At 54.4% G+C, this 21,536-nt stretch overlaps 10 protein-coding genes across 10 annotated transcripts; 7 read left to right on the top strand and 3 right to left on the bottom strand.

The window, feature by feature from the left end:
* Window positions 1–400: 400 nt before the first annotated feature.
* SCP_1000110 (hypothetical protein) lies at window positions 401–2,817 on the top strand (the record flags this gene model as incomplete). Its single annotated transcript, XM_027761881.1, has 17 exons — window positions 401–590; window positions 652–759; window positions 813–821; window positions 875–963; window positions 1,014–1,057; window positions 1,109–1,131; window positions 1,181–1,221; window positions 1,270–1,281; window positions 1,335–1,390; window positions 1,454–1,484; window positions 1,535–1,594; window positions 1,681–1,719; window positions 1,780–1,937; window positions 1,998–2,144; window positions 2,202–2,502; window positions 2,564–2,584; window positions 2,635–2,817. 17 exons carry the CDS (start codon window positions 401–403, stop codon window positions 2,815–2,817), a joined length of 1,512 nt encoding a protein of 503 aa, XP_027617682.1.
* A 259-nt stretch (window positions 2,818–3,076) lies between these two features.
* Window positions 3,077–3,956, bottom strand: SCP_1000120 (hypothetical protein; the record flags this gene model as incomplete). Its single annotated transcript, XM_027761882.1, has 2 exons — window positions 3,077–3,712; window positions 3,777–3,956. 2 exons carry the CDS (start codon window positions 3,954–3,956, stop codon window positions 3,077–3,079), a joined length of 816 nt encoding a protein of 271 aa, XP_027617683.1.
* A 495-nt stretch (window positions 3,957–4,451) lies between these two features.
* On the bottom strand, window positions 4,452–5,841 carry SCP_1000130 (hypothetical protein; the record flags this gene model as incomplete). Its single annotated transcript, XM_027761883.1, has 4 exons — window positions 4,452–5,242; window positions 5,300–5,372; window positions 5,425–5,569; window positions 5,618–5,841. The coding sequence occupies 4 exons, from the start codon at window positions 5,839–5,841 to the stop codon at window positions 4,452–4,454; spliced, it is 1,233 nt and encodes a 410-aa protein (XP_027617684.1).
* A 592-nt stretch (window positions 5,842–6,433) lies between these two features.
* SCP_1000140 (hypothetical protein) lies at window positions 6,434–7,518 on the top strand (the record flags this gene model as incomplete). The annotated part of the gene is made up of 5 exons (XM_027761884.1): window positions 6,434–6,436; window positions 6,485–6,763; window positions 6,816–6,853; window positions 6,906–7,218; window positions 7,276–7,518. 5 exons carry the CDS (start codon window positions 6,434–6,436, stop codon window positions 7,516–7,518), a joined length of 876 nt encoding a protein of 291 aa, XP_027617685.1.
* Window positions 7,519–9,316: 1,798 nt separating this feature from the next.
* Window positions 9,317–10,233, top strand: SCP_1000150 (hypothetical protein; the record flags this gene model as incomplete). Its single annotated transcript, XM_027761885.1, has 3 exons — window positions 9,317–9,798; window positions 9,863–9,999; window positions 10,124–10,233. 3 exons carry the CDS (start codon window positions 9,317–9,319, stop codon window positions 10,231–10,233), a joined length of 729 nt encoding a protein of 242 aa, XP_027617686.1.
* Window positions 10,234–11,343: 1,110 nt separating this feature from the next.
* SCP_1000160 (hypothetical protein) lies at window positions 11,344–12,497 on the top strand (the record flags this gene model as incomplete). Its single annotated transcript, XM_027761886.1, has 3 exons — window positions 11,344–11,363; window positions 11,425–11,566; window positions 11,619–12,497. 3 exons carry the CDS (start codon window positions 11,344–11,346, stop codon window positions 12,495–12,497), a joined length of 1,041 nt encoding a protein of 346 aa, XP_027617687.1.
* Window positions 12,498–13,602: 1,105 nt separating this feature from the next.
* Window positions 13,603–15,064, top strand: SCP_1000170 (predicted protein; the record flags this gene model as incomplete). Its single annotated transcript, XM_027761887.1, has 4 exons — window positions 13,603–13,803; window positions 13,864–14,139; window positions 14,212–14,249; window positions 14,314–15,064. The coding sequence occupies 4 exons, from the start codon at window positions 13,603–13,605 to the stop codon at window positions 15,062–15,064; spliced, it is 1,266 nt and encodes a 421-aa protein (XP_027617688.1).
* A 2,318-nt stretch (window positions 15,065–17,382) lies between these two features.
* Window positions 17,383–18,120, bottom strand: SCP_1000180 (Carbonic anhydrase; the record flags this gene model as incomplete). Its single annotated transcript, XM_027761888.1, has 3 exons — window positions 17,383–17,773; window positions 17,846–17,940; window positions 18,001–18,120. 3 exons carry the CDS (start codon window positions 18,118–18,120, stop codon window positions 17,383–17,385), a joined length of 606 nt encoding a protein of 201 aa, XP_027617689.1.
* Window positions 18,121–18,288: 168 nt separating this feature from the next.
* SCP_1000190 (hypothetical protein) lies at window positions 18,289–18,579 on the top strand (the record flags this gene model as incomplete). The annotated part of the gene is made up of 1 exon (XM_027761889.1): window positions 18,289–18,579. One exon carries the CDS (start codon window positions 18,289–18,291, stop codon window positions 18,577–18,579), a length of 291 nt encoding a protein of 96 aa, XP_027617690.1.
* Window positions 18,580–18,883: 304 nt separating this feature from the next.
* On the top strand, window positions 18,884–19,081 carry SCP_1000200 (hypothetical protein; the record flags this gene model as incomplete). The annotated part of the gene is made up of 1 exon (XM_027761890.1): window positions 18,884–19,081. One exon carries the CDS (start codon window positions 18,884–18,886, stop codon window positions 19,079–19,081), a length of 198 nt encoding a protein of 65 aa, XP_027617691.1.
* Window positions 19,082–21,536: the final 2,455 nt, after the last annotated feature.

Here is a 21,536-nt window from a genome sequence, read left to right on the forward strand (position 1 = left end):
ATCTATCCTCCTTTCTGGCACCCAGCTTCGTCGCTGACTCACTCGTCGGCTGAGTTCACTTTCTTATACTGGCCGCTTCTCTAAACGTTGTACTTCCCCGTAAGTATCGTACAAAGTGATGAATCCGCCCAACACCCTTCCCAGAAACAACACCGCCTCAGATCACCGATGCGACCGGTGGTAGGCGAGATACCGTCCCGGACACGGGACTTCTACGTAGTTTGTTCCGCTACCCCCACTTCTTATGTCGTTTCATCTGGTCCTATCTTTCAATACGTGGGGATAGGCAAGATAGAAGCCAGATAGCTGCCTGTCGTAATTCCAGCTATCGACAAAAAGTGTTCCCACTGCCTCTTATCTCCAGCATGTTTACGTTCACACCCTCCTTCGCACCTTCGCCATGAAGCACATCGACGATGCTGTGATTCCTGGCTCAGTGTACCTCGTTGATGTGCAGGAGAAGTCATCGCTCGCCCATGCGGACGACAATCCAGCAGTCGTGCTGCACCCTACGCCTTCAAATGACGTAAATGACCCGCTGAACTGGAGTAAGACACGCAAACTCACGCAGTTTACATGCATTCTTATCTGTGAGTACGTTAATTTCTGTCTTTAGTGGCGACCTACAGTACTCATGCGACTCCTGCGCAGACACTACCGCGATTGGCATCGCAACGGCCGCGTTATACTCGATTCTTCAGCCTATCTCAGATGATACCGGTATCCCTCTGTCGACGTTGAATGCGGGCACAGGATACAGTGCGCATGCCAATCTGCCTTATTTTTGAGCCTGATTGTATCTTGATACCTAGTGTTTCTGTGTAAGTTCTAACTCCTCTGTGCGTTGAGTGTTTATTCAGATGGTCTACGCTAGTTCTGGGATGGGGGGCACTCGTAAATCAGCCCCTTGCTCTGACATTTGGTAAGCGCGGTATCTACTTGGTTTCCGTCATCGGCAGCATTGTGAGTGGTGTAGCTGCTGCACCTCTCGGTGCTATTCTCAGTTTAAACAGGCCATGTGCTTGTGGGTTCCGTACGTGGGAAGTAATGGGCAGTGGTGAGTCTGGAGCAAGCATTCTTTGGCATATTTTTCATGACACGTGTGCAGGATCGCGAGCAAAATCATTCAAGGTATGCGATCTAGAGGTCTTGATGGCTCAAACTGACTCAATGGGGTAAGGTTTTCTCTGTACTCCCGTCGAGTCACTATGTGAAGTATCGGTATGTCTTAGCGAGTTTCATTTCATTTCTAGCTCATCTGTCACGCAGATCACCGACGTCGTATGTCCGTGGATTGGGTTCATGCGATGTTTATTTATTTCCATCATCCTTAGTTTTTCGCCCATGAAAGAGGGACATACATCGGCATATACACCCTTTTCCTATTCGGGTGAGCGACGCTCCATCCGCTTCATTGACTAGCGATCTCACTAACAGGATCACAATCGATTAGATCGAACTACGTGGCGCCCTTGATCTCTGGCGTACGTCGCGAATCCACTCCAGAATCACTCGAATCCTGATTGATCGCCAGTTCATCTTCGATGGCCAGGGGTGGCACTGGGTCATGTACTGGTGCGCGATCATCAACGTTGTTGCGCTGATCATTCTGTTCTTTTTAATGGAAGAGGCGCGTCCCCGACCTCGATTGGTCCATTCCACGCGCTGAATCCCCTCTAGACGAATTATATTCGCGGCAGCAGCGAAGCGGATGACGAGGTAAGTCGCGTTCACATCTCTGCATCTATCTTGTCAAAGTCAGCGCGAACCCTACGGAAGGTGTATGGTAGAAGTAAGACCAAGATCGAACTGGTCGGGACGCCGACGACCTTCCTGCAAAAGCTTGCAATGTTCAACAAGCGTTACGCCAGCAACTCGATGCTGCTGACGATGATATACCGTCCGCTACTTCTGCTTCGGTTCCCGGTAGTTTTCTGGTACGTGCTTGGTGACCGCTCCCAACTTCCTACTACATTGACGCACGGTCATTGGGACAGGGCGGGCTTTCAGTATGGCAGCTGCCTGGTGTGGTACAACGTCTTAAACGCGACGGCCTCGCTCATCCTCAGCGGTCCGCCCTACAACTTCCGCGCAAGCTTCGTCGGACTAGCATACATCGCGCCACTAGTCGGCATCACCATTGGGTACCCCTTCTCCGCTTTCCGCATCCGTGCCATTGTTGATAGTGATGCGGAACACAGGTGCCTGTACGCGGGCTGGGTGGGGGACCGGCTCGCACTGCGATACGCACGACGTACGGGCGGCGTGCGCGAGCCCGAGCACCGCCTGTGGCTCATGCTTGTGTCATGTCTGCTGTGTCCAGGCTCACTCATCCTGTGGGGCGTCGGCGCCGCGAAGGGCGTGAACTGGTTTGGGCTTGTCGTAGGCATGGGCATGATATCATGCTCGACGGGCATCGGGTCGTCGCTCTCGCTGGGCTTCGCCCTGGACTCGTACAAGGATTTGAGTGGGGAGGTGATGATGGCGGTGATCATCGTGAGGGTGAGTCTTTTCTGGAGTTGCTGGTGAGGCTGCCGCGCTGATGCCGATGTTTTCCCGCCAGAACACATTATCATTCGCCATTGTGAGTGTGTCCCTTGTAATCCGTAATGGTCCGATGCTGAGTTTCTTCAGGGATATGGGATAACGCCTTGGCTCCACATCGGATACCAGAACACGTTCATCTCGGCGGCGTTCGTCGGCCTTGCGATCACGATGACGTTCTTGGTCGTAATTCGGTGGGGTAAGAGCTGGCGAGCCCGCAGCAGTAAGGCCTATTGGGCATACGTCGCGTCCGGAGCTGGCGTTGCGCACTAGAGTTGTTAAGAAACGGCAAGTTGTGACAGCGCGATGAAATCAATGCGTTGCATTGTTTTACGTCGATCTACACTTAGATAACAAATAGCGGTGGTGAAGTGTTGATGGAATGTCTTCTCTAATGTCCGGTGGTCAAAATGGAGAAAATAAGCACAAAAAGGGAGGAAAGAAAGAGAACGGAAACCAGAACCACGACTACTTGTACACGAAACTGAGCCAGCAGTGACACATAAATTCCGAGCGCATGCGAGATGCACGTTCAATAAGCGATCCTCAAGTTACTCGAGAACGTGTCGATCACAGTCTGCATCTCGTTGCTGAACCGATGCACGCTGCACTGCTCGCTCTCCACATGCTGGCAGAGCGCGCTGAGCGTGCGGAACTCGCGTCCGCACCCACGCCATGCGGCAGGACACCGGTAGATCCTGTCTGCGTGCGCAGGGCTACGCAGGTGCATGTTGAGAGCATGGAGCGTGCGATAGGTACGGTGGCAGAGGAAACACTCGTAGGAGGACCCGTTCCACGAGCGCTCCGTCGCCCATGTCTCCACGGATGTGCTCGAGGGGGCTGTGGTTTGCCCGTCTGGACCGCGAATGAGGCGTGCCGGATTGGTAATGATGCCACCCCTGTCTATCCGGACGGCGACGCGGTCGACACCCTCGCGCGTAACGCCAGAGGGACACGCTCCAGACTCCCAGTGAAGGATGAGAGCAGCATGGGAGATGAACGTCATTCCACAATTGCGGCCGGGGCATGCGTACGCACTCGGCTGGTGAACGGAGGAGCGAAGATGAGAATTCAGATTACTCTCGCTCTGAAAGACGCGTTTGCAGGAGATGCAGTACCAGTGCTTCTGGCGGTTGTGATCTTCCAAGCCTAGCGAGGACTCGAAGATCTGCAGCCGCCGGGATAATGTGTGGTTAGGGAGCAGGAGGTATAAGCGGTGCTCAGCCACGTACAGCATTACATGGATGACAATAGTAGTGAGCTCTCTCCAAGTGCGTGACGAGGTAATGTTGAGAATCGAAATGCCTGTCACATCGCTGGCAGTAGTGATGACGGGGGCTCTGGAGATAATGCTGAATGAGTCCTGTGCGTGTGGTGAAGTCCTTGCTGCAGTCGGAACAGATGTTATGCATTGAGGATGAGTCTTCATGTTGCTGAAGGGCATGGTCGTTGACGAAATAACGATCACAACGCTCGCAGTAAACCATGATGTGATTTTCTGGTTCAGCAGAATCAATGAGAGAAGGAACAAAAAGACAATCTTCGAGCTCACAGCAACGTTTTCATAAACAATCGAATCGGTATTGAGAAACTTGGCTCCCGGAAGGCTAAAGACGCGCAGAGGTGATCGGCATCACATGATCCAGCGCGACGCGCTTGTGGCTGAGATTTGAAAATCCAGTGCTGTATTCAATTGCGCTTTGCATCAAACCATTGCACGGAGGATAGGGTCATTGGTACAATAAGTCGTAGCTACAACCACATGTGTCGCCCGATCTTACAAAAGAATTTGCCAGGCACAAAACGAGAGTTATAGATATGCATAGGCTGAATACGGAAGTAGATAAGGTCATCAAGAACATAATCTAGTCTTGTAAGTGAGAAAATTGTGTCAGTACAGTGCACAATCAAACCATGTAGGAGACATCAGGTACATCGATGCAAATGGTGTCCTTACCGTCAGAGCAATCCTCCCAGCATTCTTCTACATCGTTGCTACCAATGTCGCCCGAAAGTACTGGAGAAGAAGTACTTTTCCGCCTCGTGACGCTCGCGTCCGAGAATCTGCCAGAAAACCGCTTCCTGCGCGGCATCATCCGAGTGGCATTCCTGACCACAGCGGGCTTGTAAAAATGAGGTCTCCGAACAACGGCTTCCTGTTTCACCTGGCAGGATTGTTGCGATAGAGCTGCGCTGGATAAAGGCAGCAGTGCGATGGCTGGCCCTATACTATAGACGGACATGTCTGTGTCGGGCAGCGTACCGTGCAACGGTGCGCGTGTAGGCTTAACAGCTACTCTTGCGATGGAGTCACATAAGAGTTGCATCGGAATGTTGGACGCGCCCCGTGCTACGATGTGTGCAGCAGGAGAACTAGTGTCTTGTGACTGGGAAGCGCAAGAATTGTAGCATACTGTGGCGTTATCCGACGTAGTACCATCACTGCTCGCAGTATCGCTGCGTGTGGTGGAGATGGGGTGGGATGCATCATCGTCATGTAAACCGTTGATGACTTGGCCTTGCCACTGTCTGCTGTCACTGTCCGATTCCGAGGCATCGCAAACGATAGCAGACGAAGGTGGGGACAATTCGTCTGCATCGTGCACACCTCTAGACTTGTGGTGTTCATGATGTTTCTTATCGGGAGGAGTTCCGGCATTAGAAGCCATCGGCGTTGTCGACTGCATCTGAACTGCAGCTAGTCGCATCAGACATCAGTAAGAACATGAAATGTACCGACGACAGGAACACATACCTGCATTTTGTCTCCTAAGCTGTTCGAGTTTAGCTTCGAGCTCTATCCGCTTTCTCTCCTCCGCCGTTGTCGACTAATTCACGTTATTAGCGCCATGTACTCAGCCATTTATCAGAAAACATTACAGAGATGTCGGCGCGAGTATCTTTGACCTTTAAGCACAAGTAAGAGATACTCCACGATAAGCCTCTGAGCATTGCTTTGAATTCCTGGAAAAATGATGTGGCGCGATGTGCCTGCAATCGAAGATTCTCAGCCTGGCAACGTTGCCTAGAGAGAACATTAGTAGAGCAATCATAAAGGAGCACGTGAATTCACATTGATAACACCAGGTTTGTCTTCTCTTCGAACGGCTTTCCAGCGAAAAGGCCCTCTCTGACAGTGTTACGCCAGATGTGTTCGGTTTCGACTAGGACCTCATCAAGTTCTTTCAGTTTCTGCGACGGAAGCTGAGACGATACGATGGCATAGAACACAGGAATTGAGGACAAGAAACCAAGAACGCCAAAAATGAGACCTAGGATGTCGAATGCAGAAGCCATGGTAGTAGTAATGAGTCTACGAGCGTGCGACAGACTGCACAAAGTCTGATAAAATGACAGGATGAGCACTCTCGATGAACGCTACGATAAGGCAAGCTCAGTCGCAGGTGGAAAATAAACGTACAGGAGGAAGATGGGGAATAGCTGTATCCTCATGTTTTTCTCCTCCATCGGAGTCCAAGTACTGGTAGGTCTTCGCTCGCACTGTAAAGGCATGTATAGAGAGCGTTTAGATTACACGTGACGCGTCTCAGCAAGCCAGGCTGCCAGCGGCTGTCCTCCAGGTGTCACCTCGGTTTCATTCCCGGATGAAACGGTGTGGCATTTCCCGAAGTACCAGCATTTGATGAAGCGCAGGATCTCAGAGTTTCCCTCTTGGACACTATGTACACCGGAGGAGGCCCAACACCACGCGAAGGCAACCGCAGAAGGCCTGTATGCCCTTTTACCTAATGAGATATTTTGGAGAGATCGTCAAACCTACCTGGAAGAGCATGGCTATCGGCTCAGATTACGATATAGACCGGGCTGGTCTCCTTCCTGGCTGAAAATGAGCGTTAACCCTACTTTCTGCGAGGATTCCATATCTTTGATGGTGCGTCTCAACCATTCATGTTTGTTTCTTCACGTTTTACCGGCGTAGTCTCGAGAAGTGATAGATGCAGTGCGAATACCTGAAGGCGATCTTGTATGTCTGAAGAGCGTAGAAAGAGGCGGGAATGAAATCCATATCGCTCAATTCCTATCTAGCTCAGAACTTCGTTCACATCCTATAAACCACTGCGTCCCCGTCATAGACGTCCTTCCAGATCCAATTGACGCCAAATCAGCCATCTTGATTATGCTCTATCTGCGACCCTTCAACAATCCAGACTTTGGTGCCGTAGGGGAAGTGGTCGAATTCATGAGGCAAACGCTCGAGGTAACTTTTCTGTGAACTATGTTGTGAAAGCTCATCATCATGTCATTTCAAGGGGCTCTGTTTTCTACACAGTCAAGGTGTCGCGCATCGGTAATCAATTTTGTGCTTTATGCCGTTGTGCTATAATCTGATATCACGTCAGCGATTGTGCCGCTGCTAACATCATGATGGATGCCCGTTCGCTATATCCCCAAGGTCATCACCCCGTTCGCCTGGAGGCAAGCCGTGATGGCATATTCATGCTATCACCGCTATCCCGATCAGACCATCCTGTCCGATATTATTTCATAGATTTCGGCATATCCTCATTAATCCCAAGGGGTGAATCTCCTTATGTTCTTGGGAGGCAAGGAAGAGACAAAGAGTTGCCTGAGATGTCCTCAGAAGTACCATACAATGCCTTCAAGGTGGATATATTCATTTTGGGCAATCTTTACAAGAAGGAATTTCTTCAGGTGAGAATCAAATTGAGTTATTAGCCGGCTGAGCATGCTAAGGCACTGGACTCCAAGGTATACTACGGTCTCGAGTTCCTCGAGCCTCTAGTGCAAGCTATGACAGTCCACCAACCAGATCGGCGTCCAACCGCCGAGGTTGCGTTCGCTATGCTAGAGGGTATTCGCCACAATTTGGACGGCCCTCTGCTACGCTGGCGTCTTCGGAGAAAAGACGAAACTACCCATGAGCGTGTGGTATACGATACTGTTGCAGTCGCTAGAGAGGGAATGTATCGCCTCAGACACTTCGTCAAATAGTTTGCACAACTACCCAGTAAGTTCTCTATTATCCCGTGTAACTTCACTGTCAATGCTATGCTGAAGATCTCTTTGGAATAGGGCACGAGATCGAAGTTGATATGGGTCGTGTTGCTTCACTTCTAGTTATCGTCTTCCGCAGAGCTTGACGAACTTCATGTCTGCAGTATCCAACCCCATTCGATTGGATTTAAACGTCAAGCTGCAGGATCGTTTGAAATGCGCTGATACACGTAGATGCGTTGGTCCTCAGAGACTGCAACAATCTAGAGCGGCTTTTCCCGAAGTCTTTGGGTGGCTTATACACAGTACTGGACGTGACACTGTTTCGGTTTCACTTGCACTCGTTAGTCGTCCTTGTCTGACTTTGTTGATCACTAATGGTCGGCCTTCTGTAGAAAATGTTGTAAGATGTCGTGTGCGAAACTCCGTTGTCGGACTGCGTTAGCGTTGCGGATTCGTTACATGATTGTACCGTGGGGGCGATCGTTGATAATCGTGCTCGGGATATAGGAAACGCAATAAGGTCTCCGAGTAAACTACGCGGATCGCCGATAGCGCAGTCCATCGTGACCCCGCCCTTTGGAGTATCCCGCTCACTTCACCCTTCTGATATACATCTACGTTCACAGATGTCATTTTGCTTTTCTCCGGCTCTCTCCCGTGATCCGTCGCGTCTTCCTCTTCTGAAACCCTACTGCAACGTTATCGCTGTTTCCGTCCATACGAAGCTTGCCGTGGAACGGTCTGGTTCTCTCTTTAACGTTCTGATTTTCGGGAGCGTTAACGCTAGATCGCGACCTAGATTCACGATCTACTCGTTCATTGCCTCCGCTCCCGATACCGACACTACCCCGACGACGGAACTGTATTCCCTTCCATTGAATCTGTCCGTTATTCCATGTTCAAAGGTGGTTCTGGTGACTTGAACTGGTGATCTCGGCTAGTACGCATTGAACGTTACTTGCGCGACTGGTCAGCTATGGTCTTCTCTGGCTGCCATCATCGGCACGACCATTCTCGGATTGCGTGATGGCCAGGTCGCTCTGGTCTCCTGTTGTCTGTCCTCGTATCCCACCGCTGCGGCCGCCTCCCTGCGCTTCTGAGACTTGGCCAGTTGTGCATCATCGCATGATTCGTTCTTGCTACATCTTCAGCAATCGCCACGAATGAACAAGAAAAAATCATATTCTGCATCGTACATCTGAGGTGCCGTTTCGCTGTTTGGTGCATCCATTGTAAAATAGCCAACTTCGACATGGAGTCGTCTCACGCATACCGGCTTGCACTGCGGCATCGGTCAGTGCTGATATTTGTTATTTATGCAGTCGGTGTCGCAAGCTTGTCAAACACTGCTAAGCACCTCTCAGGAAAATTCGAATGTTGCGCATGAACACCTTCATCAGTGAGCGCGCAGAGCTACCCAGGCGGTAAGTCCCAAATCACTTGCAAAGGTGGTCTTTCGCCTCCAATCCGACGATGTGGATTTGGTTCATTGAGCAGATCATGCCGAATGCAGCCGGGCGATTGCCTCGAGTGCGTGGATGGTCTTCCCAACCTTGTCACATGCGAGGGGGAGGATTCTCATCGGCGGCTCGGCACCTATTCCGGCGTTTCTCACCCGTGCGATTCTGCTACAAGTCGTGGAAGCCGCCGTTGACAGGTATGTCGTATCTATGTGATATCTGTACTCACATCATCTAGCGCCATGTGGCATTGACATCACTCCCCTCCTTTACTTAAGTGGAGCTCAACCATCGTGGTTTCACGGACACTCCGTCGATCCCTACTCTTCGATATGAGTCACACAGTTACTACTGCCTCGTCTTATTCTACGCTTATTAACCACGTCCAGCATCCGATGCCTGACCCTGGCGCGCCTGCCCCCTCCGACAATGACTCTCCCACTTCCGACGCAAGTGTTTCCTGTGCAGATTCGACGGTATGGAGCCAGAATCTGTCTGCGTCGTTCGGTGCTATCGTAGACCAGATTAACGCGGCGTTCCAGACGCTTGAGGCCAACCATAGCCATGGGGATACGGCGAATGCGCTCGCAGGGATCGCGGCGCGCCTGCGCATGATTGAGGAAAACCAAGAGCGGCTTGCGGAGGAGCTGCAAGCAGTCAAGGCACAGCTTGGCAGGCACCATACGAATGGAAAGGAGCGTGAGGAGATGGTGATCGAAACGCTTGGAGAGGAGGCTGAGCCTGTCGACCTCGCAAAGGCTGTGCAGGAGTTGACTAAGAAAGTGGATGGTCTTGCAAATACTGTCAAGCTCGAGTGCGTGACCAGACTCCGTTCTTACAGCGTCCTTGTCTGATCCTAAATTGTCGCCTTTGCCTAGCCAACAGCGCTTGCATGCCCGCCTGATGAATTCGAACATCACGACGAAGAAGGAGACACTCAAACCTGTCATTGGCAACAATGGAAAGCCGCCGCAAAACTACCCTGCTACCAAAGGCGAATTTGAGCACATAACTAGTACGTTTCATTCGTTATCCCTCATGATGCTACCACGCTGTTCTGGGTTGACACGTGGTATCATACATGCCGTATTCTCATGCCTTCGTTGATTTTTTCTTTTCGCTAATACAACTACTCCCAGAGGAACGATACGAAGAATTCATGAAGGCGTACGGACTGCCTATCAAAGGAGATACCAACACCAAGCGAGAGGTCTTGCGCGAGTTCTTAGGGTTAACTCCCTTGCAGTAAGCCACCGGTGCCTTGCGCTTGGGAACGACAGGCCATATCTCCGTCCTTCGAAAAGTGCAACGGTGACGAAACGAGCGTGGATGTACCAGGGTATGATTGGTATGGAGAGTCCGTTCAGTCATCGTTTGTATCTTTAGTCGATCCTACCTACGTAGCATGCCACCTCTAGATCTTTACGCCTCGGTCGGGAATAGCCTTTCACCAATTAAAGTAGTGCAACGTTGCTCGAAAGGTCTGGTGTCGAATGACATCGATGTGTTGAGCAATGATTCATTCGTTCTTTGCATTCCTTCGCTGTGCTGGGCCACTGAATGGAATCTGATTCTCGTCGGAATGCAGATTGCCGAAGTCTGTTTTTCTGCCGAACTATTGACTTGACCCGGTATCTTCATGCAGCGCGTCTTGTCCCTGTTGCATGGTTGTTCAGACCCGCTGGGTACCGGCGTCTCCGTTGTATACGCCCGGCCCGCTCGTCTTGCGCGTCCATTTCTCACTGCTGTTCGAATTCTGCGCTTGTTTCCGTGCAGTCATCTGCATACCGGGCTTGAACACGGTGGGTCACTATGAAGCATTTCTCTTGTGCTCATTGCGCGACGTAACGGCGGTCACTTCCATTAACTCTTACAATTGACGCTGTTCCTTGGCCTCTGCGCGGTTCCACACTGTGTCCGTTTCTCTACCACGGGCAGTGAGTGTCTTGGCGCTGGTCTGCTTGAAGAGCGTTCTCAGGACGTAGGCTCGGGCGTGGCATCTGAATGAATCGCTGCGTAGTTGCTTGGATGCAGGGCAACAAAAGAAGATTTTAGGACCTTTAAGAATCTCGGACAGCGCTGGTGCTCTGGCGGTGCGCTTGTAAAATGAAACGCAGTCTCCGTTCAGTTGTGCCGTTGCCGCGTGGCATTCGATGAATTGCCATTCATCTAGTTTTCTTCCCACATGTCTCTTTGGCCAATTTTCAAATTACCCATTTGTCGCCTGCTTTGTCCATGACGAGGGACAGCTCCAAGAAGCAAGCTCATTAATGTGCCATGCTGTGGCCAGCCGAGCCCTTCCACAGCTCAACAGTATAAGTCGCAAGCACCTGACACCACTTGCCACAACGCTTCCACCATGACTCAGTGCTGCAGGATGTGAGTGATACCTCAATTTCTTTTCCATTGTCTCAACAACATTGATACTTGAAATGTTCAGCATTAACATCGACAAACAGCAGTTCCTCGGCGACAACTTCTATGGGCCACTGGGAAGATGGCTCTTCAGTAACTCCGTAGACCGCCCACTGACGGAGCTTTTCGCGATACCATTTGATACGCCGATTACTCGTGTACTTGAGGTATGCCGCACTCTACCGTATGATTGCTTCTCTGACAATACTGCGTTTACAGGACTTTCCCATAGTTGAGCGGATGCGTGTCAATGCTCTTGGAAAGCTCGACAAGTTTCCGAACGAAGTGCTGGCGATGATATTCGACTGTTTTGACAGTGTACCGGACGCGATCTGTCTCGGACTCGTGAACGGTTACTTCCTGGCCCTCGGCCGCAAGCGTATCCACGCCCTCATTATCGCAAGATCTGCACCCTGGAGTGGCGACCGCATCATCTGCCTTGGCAAGCGCTCACGAGAGGACCATTTTCCAGCTGGTATGCTCTCCGAGCACGAGAAGCACATGCTCGGCATGCTCAAGCTGCAAGATGACTCCCCTGCTGCTTGTGCAGCCGACAGCGACGATGATTCAAATTCCGATTGGCCTGGCCTGTATGACTACGCGATGGAACATTTTGAAGAGATTTTCCCCAATACGAATACACAGAAGACCAAGGACATGTCATTGCTCATGCGCAACCTACCAGCCCCATACTCTGCGCAGAGTATGTCTGAGCCAGACTACGTCGACGGCGCCCAGCCCAGTACCGTCTGGGCGCTTTGTAACCTCTCTAAGCGAGAGTACGTTCGTGGAGACAAGACAGCTCAGCTCACGCACTCTGCTACTAAAGGCCCCTGCACCGATGGCTCCGTCGGCCTCGGGCACGTCCTCGTTACGCGCATTTGCTGGTCTTCGGATTCTAGGGTTGGACTGCAATACAATGGTGACCTGCACCAGGGCCCATGGGCAGGGGACCGTATCGTCATCACGACGCTCGACCGGATGCCGATTGGGCACTGGACGGACATCTCAAAGGAGGCCCTGAAACTCGTTGAGGCCGTCTGGGATGCTGAGTTCGCAAACTTCAAGCACCCTGATTGGCGCAAACTCAACTGGTGAGTGCACATACATGGAACAGGGCGATACATTGGAGAGAACAGATGGCTTGCGCGGGAGAAGAAAACGTGGGAGGACGAATATATGCTGTGCACCGAGCTGGCTCGATGAGCAGGAACGTCTTGGTTATATCTGATTTTTCTGTGAACATATTTGCTTCCTGTTTTATCTGTGATGAGCACATGTTTCAACCTGGACCTCGTCATCAGTAACACTAGTGATATAACTCACTGGACAGTTTTACATGCAGTATAGGCTCACAGGAATGTTACTGGATTGTGCGAGCTCTGACCCCCCGAGTCAGTAGCGCTGCTAGCTCGACATTGAATGAAGAGAGGATTAGACGTGCGACGCGAACGAACCTGACTATCTTTTTTCGACTTATTCGTCTGCTATGTCAAACTCGGTATCTCATATCACCACCACCACGTCGGAACGGGCTTTAGTAGAGCCGCGGCAGTATCAGCGTAGACGTACTCGCACTTGGTGGTAGAGCCAGAGGTGAACACAGGTGGTGCTGCAGGAGTTCAAAAGAGCACTTTGACAGCCACCTGGTCGATTGATGTGCATCTCGCGTCTCTCGTCTGCGGAGCGCGTACCGTCAGTTAAATCATTGTTTCGAGCATTTTCACGGAAGAAAATCTCCTGAGGAAAGGCAAGTGGAGAACGCTTCGAGGCCCACAGTACGCACAAAGAGTTCGAGAACGCGAGGGCCGCATATTGTGAGCAGTGAATAGCGTGCGCCGTGCGCACCAAGTCCTGGAGAGGAGCGAAAACTTGAAGGGCTACCGAGGGATGGCGAGAAAAGTCTGACTTTTATATCACCAGAAACGAGCTATTCTTGCAAAGATGGTTCTAAACGTGTTGCATGTTGTTGTGAGAGCCGCAAATTACGCCACTGGTCACAGGCACGTGCCTGTGACGGCCCCATCCATTGCACCTCGAGATCTCCAACTCTCTGCCACCAGCCGCGTGGCACGCACAAACAGTATTTAAAGCTGCGCAGCGCGTGGCTCGCTACCAGTTTCTTTGTTTCCATTCTGTATATAATCTTGCTTTCTAACGATTCGGCCTTCCATCCACTGCCACCACGATGGATCACCAAGCCATGCTAGTCTCGCCGGTCTCACACGAAAGGTACGACGGGCCATACGCGCTCTGCCAAACGGAAATTTTCTGGAGTGAACGATATGCGTTTCTTGCGAGCGTAGGTTACCAACTGCGCGTGCGCTACCGTCCGGACTGGTTCCCGTCGTGGCTGGCCACCGGGAAGGACCCTGAGGACTGCGAGGATTCTGCCTGCAACTCTGTGCGCGTTCTCTTATCTCCTGATGATAAATACGATACTCATGCTCATGTATGATTGCAGGAGGTGAACGCTATGGATGCCACTGGACAGGACGGCCAACGCGTGACGATCAGGGTCGTGGAACGAGGTAAGACCGAGCAAGTGATGGAGCACCTCGAGAAGCGCGACCAGGTCTCGGGCTCTGAGGACCGCTACTGCGTTCCGTTCCTGGACTTTCTGCACGATCCGTTTCTTGTCGACTATGACCTGATGATCACGCCGTATCTCCGTCCTTTCAACGATCCGGGGCTCACCAACACGAGTCACGTAGTCGACTTTGTGCTGCAAACGCTTCGGGTGCGTCTTCAGTTTATCTCTAGGCTCTTGTGGATGACTGAAGCGTCGAATCCGATCTTCCTTCCTCCGCAGGCCCTGGCTTTCCTGCATGCCAACCAAGTGGCGCATCGGTACGTAACGCCCAATAAACCATTCACTCTCTCATTCTGACGCGACGTGTCGACGTCGACACAGAAACATACAGGCCAGAAACATCATGATGGACGCCTCCTCTCTCTACCCAATGGGGCACCACCCCATTCGGCTCAACAGCGCGCGGGACGGCACCACCAGCGCCGTCCTCATGAACCGCATCCGGCGGCCCGTCCGGTACTACCTCGTCGACTTCTCCCGCGCCACGCAATTCGAGCCCGGCGAGTACCCATTCGTGGTTTACAAGAGAGGGCAGGACTGGCGCCTCCCGGAGCGCACGATGCCCCCGCGGCGCATGCACATCGACGCGTTCAAGGTGGACGTATACCACCTCGGCCGGCTGTACGAATCCGCGTTTCTCCGCGCGGGGGAGGCGCAGTACCCCGAGGCGGGGTGGCCGCTCGCGAGCCTCGAGATCCTCGTGGCTTCGATGGTGCACCCCCGGCCGGAGATGCGCCTCCCGGCGCGCGGTGCGCTGCTGATGGCGCAGTATGTGTTCTCGAAGGTGAATGTGCCGCCGTGCACGGGCATATGGAGGACGCCGCAGCCGCCTGTGATGCAGCACCCCCGCCGCGTGGCGCTCTCCGCCGCGGTGATCATGACTGACTATCTCGTCACCGAGCTGGAAAAGCTGGCGTCTGAACCAGGTGCGTTGGAGTTACAACAGCCAGTCCTCGATGTCTGTCCGCCCGACTTCTTCGCGTCATCGTTTTCGTATTGGAGCGCGTTGGCGGCGGCCTGCATCGTCGGCGACAAGTGTTCCAATTCCTTCGACGTTCTTTCACGATCCTAAGCACCTTATTTAACGCTCGTTCATGACCTAACTTATGAGAGCTGGTACTCTCTCTGCGTTCTTTTGTATTGGTCGATCGTAGATGCTGTATTTATGCTCGGCCGGTATTTTTATGTGGGTATTTCTGAAGTCTACTTCCGTCCTAACCGAGGTAGCTTTTCCTTCGCAGCAGCCGTGCCGCCCAGTACGTTCTGCCGAACGCGTGCGCCAATGCTCGCTGGGAGCACAAGGAGTCCACGTCGATAGCCCGACAGCACAATCTTACAAAAGCACTCCGAGCGGGTCGTAGCGCTGAGAACCCATCGAGACGAAGAGCGCACCGGTATAGCACGCTCGAGGCGGTGCCCTAGTCAGAGCGGAACTCAGAAAGCGCAAAGCGTCATGTGCACTCTGGCGCACGACGTGCAAGGTAAGGCGGATATGGGCCTCACGCACCTGATGGCTTGCGAACCTCGGTGCGAGATAGATGTGGGGCACCGACCAGTCGCCGGTCTCCATCGTCGAAGGTAAGCGCACCGCAGCTATGCGGGGTAGAATGGCCACCCAACTGAGAGATACGAGGACGCACCCTCCGGCGAAATATGATATAGAGTAAGACACTAGCACGTCGCGGGCGACTTGGCTCGTCGATCGATGTTGAGCTCTACGTCAACTAGGGGGGTACTTACAAACAGAACCAAGAGTTTCAGACACAGGCATATCGCGGATGACTCGACCCAGATCTTCGCCGGCGGCTGCGTTCACCTCGCGAAACGGCTGTCTACAGGGGACGTACGCCACAACGACAAACATCCACAAGCCGACTTCAAATCTCGCCAGACGCAGATTACCAACACATCACCCATCTCCGGTCAACACCACAACGGGGAGTACGTACCCACGACAAACGCTGCATGCTGGAGCACCTGTGGTCAGGCGCAATTATAACGCACCAGTTGTCATTATCGATCCCCCCCGAAATATTCGTACGTTCCTCCAACGTACAGCGGCGTGCGCGCGCGGGTCGAACGCTCAGCGGGAGGTCTTCAGAAGACACGACTCATCACTCCGGCCGAAGAGACCCACCCGACCGGGTGCCCGCTCGTCAGCCTCGCGCGCCTCGACGGAATCATAACACGAGCTAGAAGAGAGCACATCGATATCGCGCCGGCACCGAACCAGCGCCAGCAGCACCAAGCACCACAACCCATAACCAGGCAACGACTGAGCCCGAGCACCAAAAACGCGCCACCACCAGCCGCAGGCAGATCTGCACACACATTATTCGAGTCGAAACTTGGACAACATATAGAGCACAGCCGCGTGCGCAGAGGTCCCGATGGACGATGAAAGTTATAAAACGATCGGTTCCGCGATCGTGGGCCTGCTGTACATCCAGAAAAGCCCGTACGCTCGCAGGGGGCCGTGGAAATACCTTGCAGGAATACTGGCATATATAGATAGTTTAACCGGCGAACGGAGATATTTTTAGTAGCTAGGCGACACCGCGCAGCGTCACGGTGCAACGAAAAAGTCACCCAGTCGTTTGCGCGCATTTGGCTACACCCTCCGGATTCAACACGCACAAACAACGCGCCACCTCCGCCTCCGCCGATATCATGATACCGCCCCGCCCGCCTCTCCAGCAGGAAGGTATCTCTGCGCCCAAGCACAAGTACAGACGTACGCAATAGGGAGCATGGCACTACGGGCACGGTCCAAGCCGGGGGGTCCGGAGCGAGTCCGGTACACCTACCGCTGCTTTGCCACCACATATATATATCATTGTCAGACCGCGTCATCCCGGCGCACTGGCGCATGACATTCCGGTGGTCAGACCAGTGCCCCCGTGCCGCTGTGAAATCCGCGCTATACTTCGCACGAGTCCTTGAGCTTGGGACGCGAGGGTGGGCGGCGGTACAATGAGCGTGCCAGTGCGGTGACGCGAAGGAGGGGAGTCTGGCGTGCGTAGCTATAGTCATAGCAGGCACAATACGGATTCGAACTCGGGATGGATTGGAGGGGCGTACCACGCAACGGTTGCCAGCGCATCTAGCTCGAGCGCGTCCGCCCGTATATTCAAAGCTTTGAAATTCGGCCGTTGCAGTCCTGCGAGTTGGTGAAATGAGTACCCGAGGCCCCTGCGCCCACGCATACATGAGAACAAACGGGACGTGGCCCACCCACCCCTCATCGGTGCTGGGCCAGCCCGCAGAGTAGAACGGTCATTATTCGCACTTGGCGCTCATCCTAAGTACCGGTATCCTCTGATACGTTCAGTGTACACTCCAATGGTATCCCTATCAGTCCATGCCTGCCCGCCCTCGATCCGTGCCTCGCTACGCGCCATACAAGCTGACGCCCAAATCGCGTATACGCCCCTTCTCGATATCATACACCCAGCCGTGCACGGCGACGCTCCGCCCCGCGGCCCACGCGTCCCGGATCGTCTGCGCGGCAGCGAGGTTCGCGACCTGCGCGCGCACGTTGGCCTCGACGAGCGTGCGGACGTCGGAGCGGAGGTCGCGCGCGAGCGCTGTGAGCGGGGCGAGCCAGCGAGCGAGGGGCGTCGCGGGCTCCACGTCGTCGTCAATGGCGGCGGCGGCGGCATGGCAGGCGGCAGCGCCCCCACATTGGGTGTGCCCTGCGATGATGACGTGGGAGACGCGGAGTTCGTCGACGGCGTAGGCGAGCACCGCGAGCGCGTTCTCGTCCGTCGGGTGGAATTGGCTGTGCGGGGCGCAAGGTCAGCGCGAGCGAAGCGAAAGGAAGGGGAGGGGAAGGGGAAGAAGAAGAGCGTACTTGGCGATGTTGCGGTGGACGAAGATGTCGCCGGGCCTGCAGGCGGTGAGGACGGACTCGGGCACGCGCGAGTCGGCACAGCCGATCCACAGCACCTGTATCAGTGCGGGTCAACCAGTCGGTCAGTGTGTGCGGGGACGGGCGGACGCGCGCACCTTTGGGGACTGGCCCTCTGCGCACTTTGCGAAGAAGCCGGGCTCGGCGGTCTCGACATCGTTTGCCCACTGGGCATTGTTCGCGAGGAGGCGGGCGAGGATGGGGTCTTCTGTGGCCATCCTGCTGTGGGGGGAGATGAGATGGCCCACACGTCCCCAGCCGGACGCTTTATAGCGACGCGGTGGCTGCTGGGGAGCTAATTATATCTCTGAGCTATTTCGAGCCAGCTCGCTTCTGCGATCGCGATCTGCACGCATCGGGCGATCCGCCGCCCTGGTTCGTTCGTCATGCGTCGGGGCTCTCTCCAGCGTCGGTGGGTCACCGGTCACCAGCAAACAAAGTATGGCCATCGGAGGCGGGCTCGCCGCGGCGTGCGGTCGTCGGTCTCTGTGCGCAGCGGTGATGATGATATCATCGCGACGTCTGCCACGCTGCACGAGCAACCTGATTGGCCCGCCCGCGCCGCGCTCGCCCCAGCCAATCGGCCGCTGGCTGCGCCGGCGCGGTGGCGACCGTTGCGTCGTGCGCCCGCCGTGCGACGTCGTGCTCACCTCCTTGCTCGCGCCGGCGCCGGGTGATAGCGTTCGTCACCCGTCCGGATCCCGTCTCCACAGGTCTCGCCTGCATCTGCCATCCGCATCACGCCCGGACCCGTTTGTCCGTCGAGGGCCCGGTGGTCATACATGGTGATGCAGAGAGTCCGCGCTCCTCGGTCGACGTCATCGTGCATACCACCTCGTTCCTGGTCCTCGATCGTAGTGAGCAGCGCGCCTCGGATGCCGGTCCTACAACACCCGCCCGTCGCATCACAGCGCGCGTCCGTGAGCGCACACATCCGAACCCATCCGCACACGGTCGGTACGCTCGCAGCTCGCAGTCGCCATGGCACGCAACAACCCGGAGTCGGAGCAGACATCGCGACCAACACCCGCCGCGCTGCGCGGTACCGGTGTGCGGCAGCGGGAGACACCGGGGCTCACCCGCCGGATCGGAGAAGCTTATGCACTCGTCGCGGACCTGCACATGGAGAGCGAGACGCGCACCGCAGCTATATCCTGCATGATGCCCGTCCGAGGCTGATGCACCCCAGCGTAGGATCCAGACGGTCCTAGGTCAGAGTCAGACCATCTATCCTCACCTACCGCATGGCAAGGAGAGCCAGGTCTGCGCCTCGCTCGCGGTTCCACGCGCGATGGTGACAACTGCCGCACAGCGACCAGGAACTACCGATCCCGAGGTGGCTCGCGCCGCTCAGCGCGGTCGGATCCGCAGCGCGTCGAGCCTCCCTACAACAAGCCAGCAACGTTGCGACACACGAGGAGACTGCTACCTCGCTGGCACGGGGGATGAGAGGCACCGCGAGCCCAGCGGGTGCGATCCGGATCTCAACGGGTGCTAGAGCGGGGAACAAAACACGCACGTCGAGGACCACGGCCCGTAGCATCAGTCCAGCCAGATCGTGAGCGCGTACGGTCGTGAAATGGCATGGGCTCGAACCTGTGCCACCAACCAGGCCAAGATCCCAATGCCCACACACGCCGCCCGCCAGCGCCACCATCCGCCTCCGTCCACCACCTAGATCCCGACTATCGGCGCACGGCCTACCTCTAAAAGTCGCAGAGAGACGCACAACGCGCCAAGTACCCGCTGCTTAGTACGTATCCGCATCAGCCCCGAGGCGCATTTGAACAAACCTCCCTTCCCCCCCTCTTTCGTTCTTTCAGAAATTCGTTCCGGAAAAGTCGCCGAGGGCCATCTGCGCCTCAGCCAAAGGCGGCCTGACAGAAAAAAAGGTGATTTTGGCGTTTCTTGAACGTCGTCAAACGTGGACCGCAATATGTCCGTCAGTTCGACGCCCCGTCGGCGTCGCACGCTCCACCATGCAAACGGAGCACCGGCCGCGATCGGAATACGCACCGGGGCGTGCGACGAGGTACACCGATTGCCAGCGCCGTCGGTGGTGTTGCAACATTGACAGCCGTGAGGGGTTGCACGCGAATGGTCCCGCGCGGGCGGCGGCGCGAGGAGCTCCAATTACCTGCTCGCAGTGACGTCAGACGGTGGAGCCAAGAGCTGTGGATGCGGTGGGGAAGTAGAAAACGCAGTCGACGTGTCGCGTCTCCCAGAAAAAGCCAGAGAGACAGTTGCATACGTAGATGCAGATGAGATCAAGACGCGCTCAGCGTGTGGCGAATAGTCACGATGGACGTATGGTCGTACTGGGTGGCGAATACCGTAACGCACCAGATCTTCAGCGACGAAGTGGTGCAGCGATAAGACGCAGCACTGGGCGCACTGGCATTTTGCACCATCTTTAGGCACACGGTGACTCGAGACGGACTTCTGAAAACTGGGGACGCGTCAGCGGAGTACAGGGGTACATAGCAAATACTACCATACCCGCTGCACGATCTCGTCATGCCAGTTCTTCGAACCACAGGGTCGCGGTGCACGGTATCTGCGCTCCAGCCGCACCTTTCCGTCTCTTCGGACACCGAGGAGACAGACGATCAGGCTGGAGCACAAATACGTCGGATGGGGTTGTCATAAGATATCAGACCGAGTCCGTTGGGAAAGATAGAAATAGCTTGAGCCGATCTGTGAGGGTTCCGAGTTAGCTAGCTATTGGACTTTGTCTTGGGAAGACCTGGCACGATACCTGTGTTTCAGTCACCTAGTAGGACCCCTGCAAATCCACTGAAAGCTCCGATGCACCCATTCCCGAAGATGGCCAAAAAGTCGTCGAAAGTCAGCGAAACACCCCCGAAAAGTGACCCTGAGGTTAGGTCCAGAACCCCCGAAAACTGAGGTGGCTGGTGGATCTCTCAGGTTTCGGAGGATGGGCCTAAAACTGAGACATATGTGGTGGTTTAGGAGAAATTTTTTGATAATTTGGTTCACAGGGCTTGGGTTTTGCGCAGGAAGCGAAAATTTTGTCCCGCCGTCGAACGTAATTCTGGGACGATCCCACCTACTCTACTAGAATAGTCTTTCAAAGGAATAACGGTATCTTCGCACCCCTCCTTCTCACCTCAGCCCGCCACAAGTGCAACAGTGGCGTCGGCCGCATCGATAACGACGCCAGAGCTCGAGCAGACACTCACAATGCTCACGTCCCACCGGTCGGTACTGGGGCTACATGCTGCTCTCGCGGAGCCACCCCGTGACAATATTTCGCAGAATTGCATGCAAGCTACTCCGCCATTCCACGGATGTTCCAACTTGACTTGTGTACCACGGTGTCGGACCATACTAGTTACCCCCAGAGGAATTTGGAGAAACTACCGCATCGGAGCAATCACCGTTTTTGCTCGCGGAGACGGAATTTGACGCAGACGAGTCCTCTTCCTCACGCGGGGATGATTGTAGTTCATTGAAGTCTCCAGCCAAACTCTGAATGGCTCAGCAAACTGGGATGGGTCGACGTACTTCCGATTCTTCATATTGTGCAATTTACCCTCTCCTGGCTCCATCGAGCGGAATTCCCTCCGGTCGCACTCATTGCGGGAGACCACCTCACGGTTGTGAAATATCG

Source organism: Sparassis crispa (genome assembly GCF_003851025.1).
Source record: "Sparassis crispa DNA, contig_000009F, whole genome shotgun sequence".
Taxonomy (NCBI): Eukaryota; Fungi; Basidiomycota; class Agaricomycetes; order Polyporales; family Sparassidaceae; genus Sparassis; species Sparassis crispa.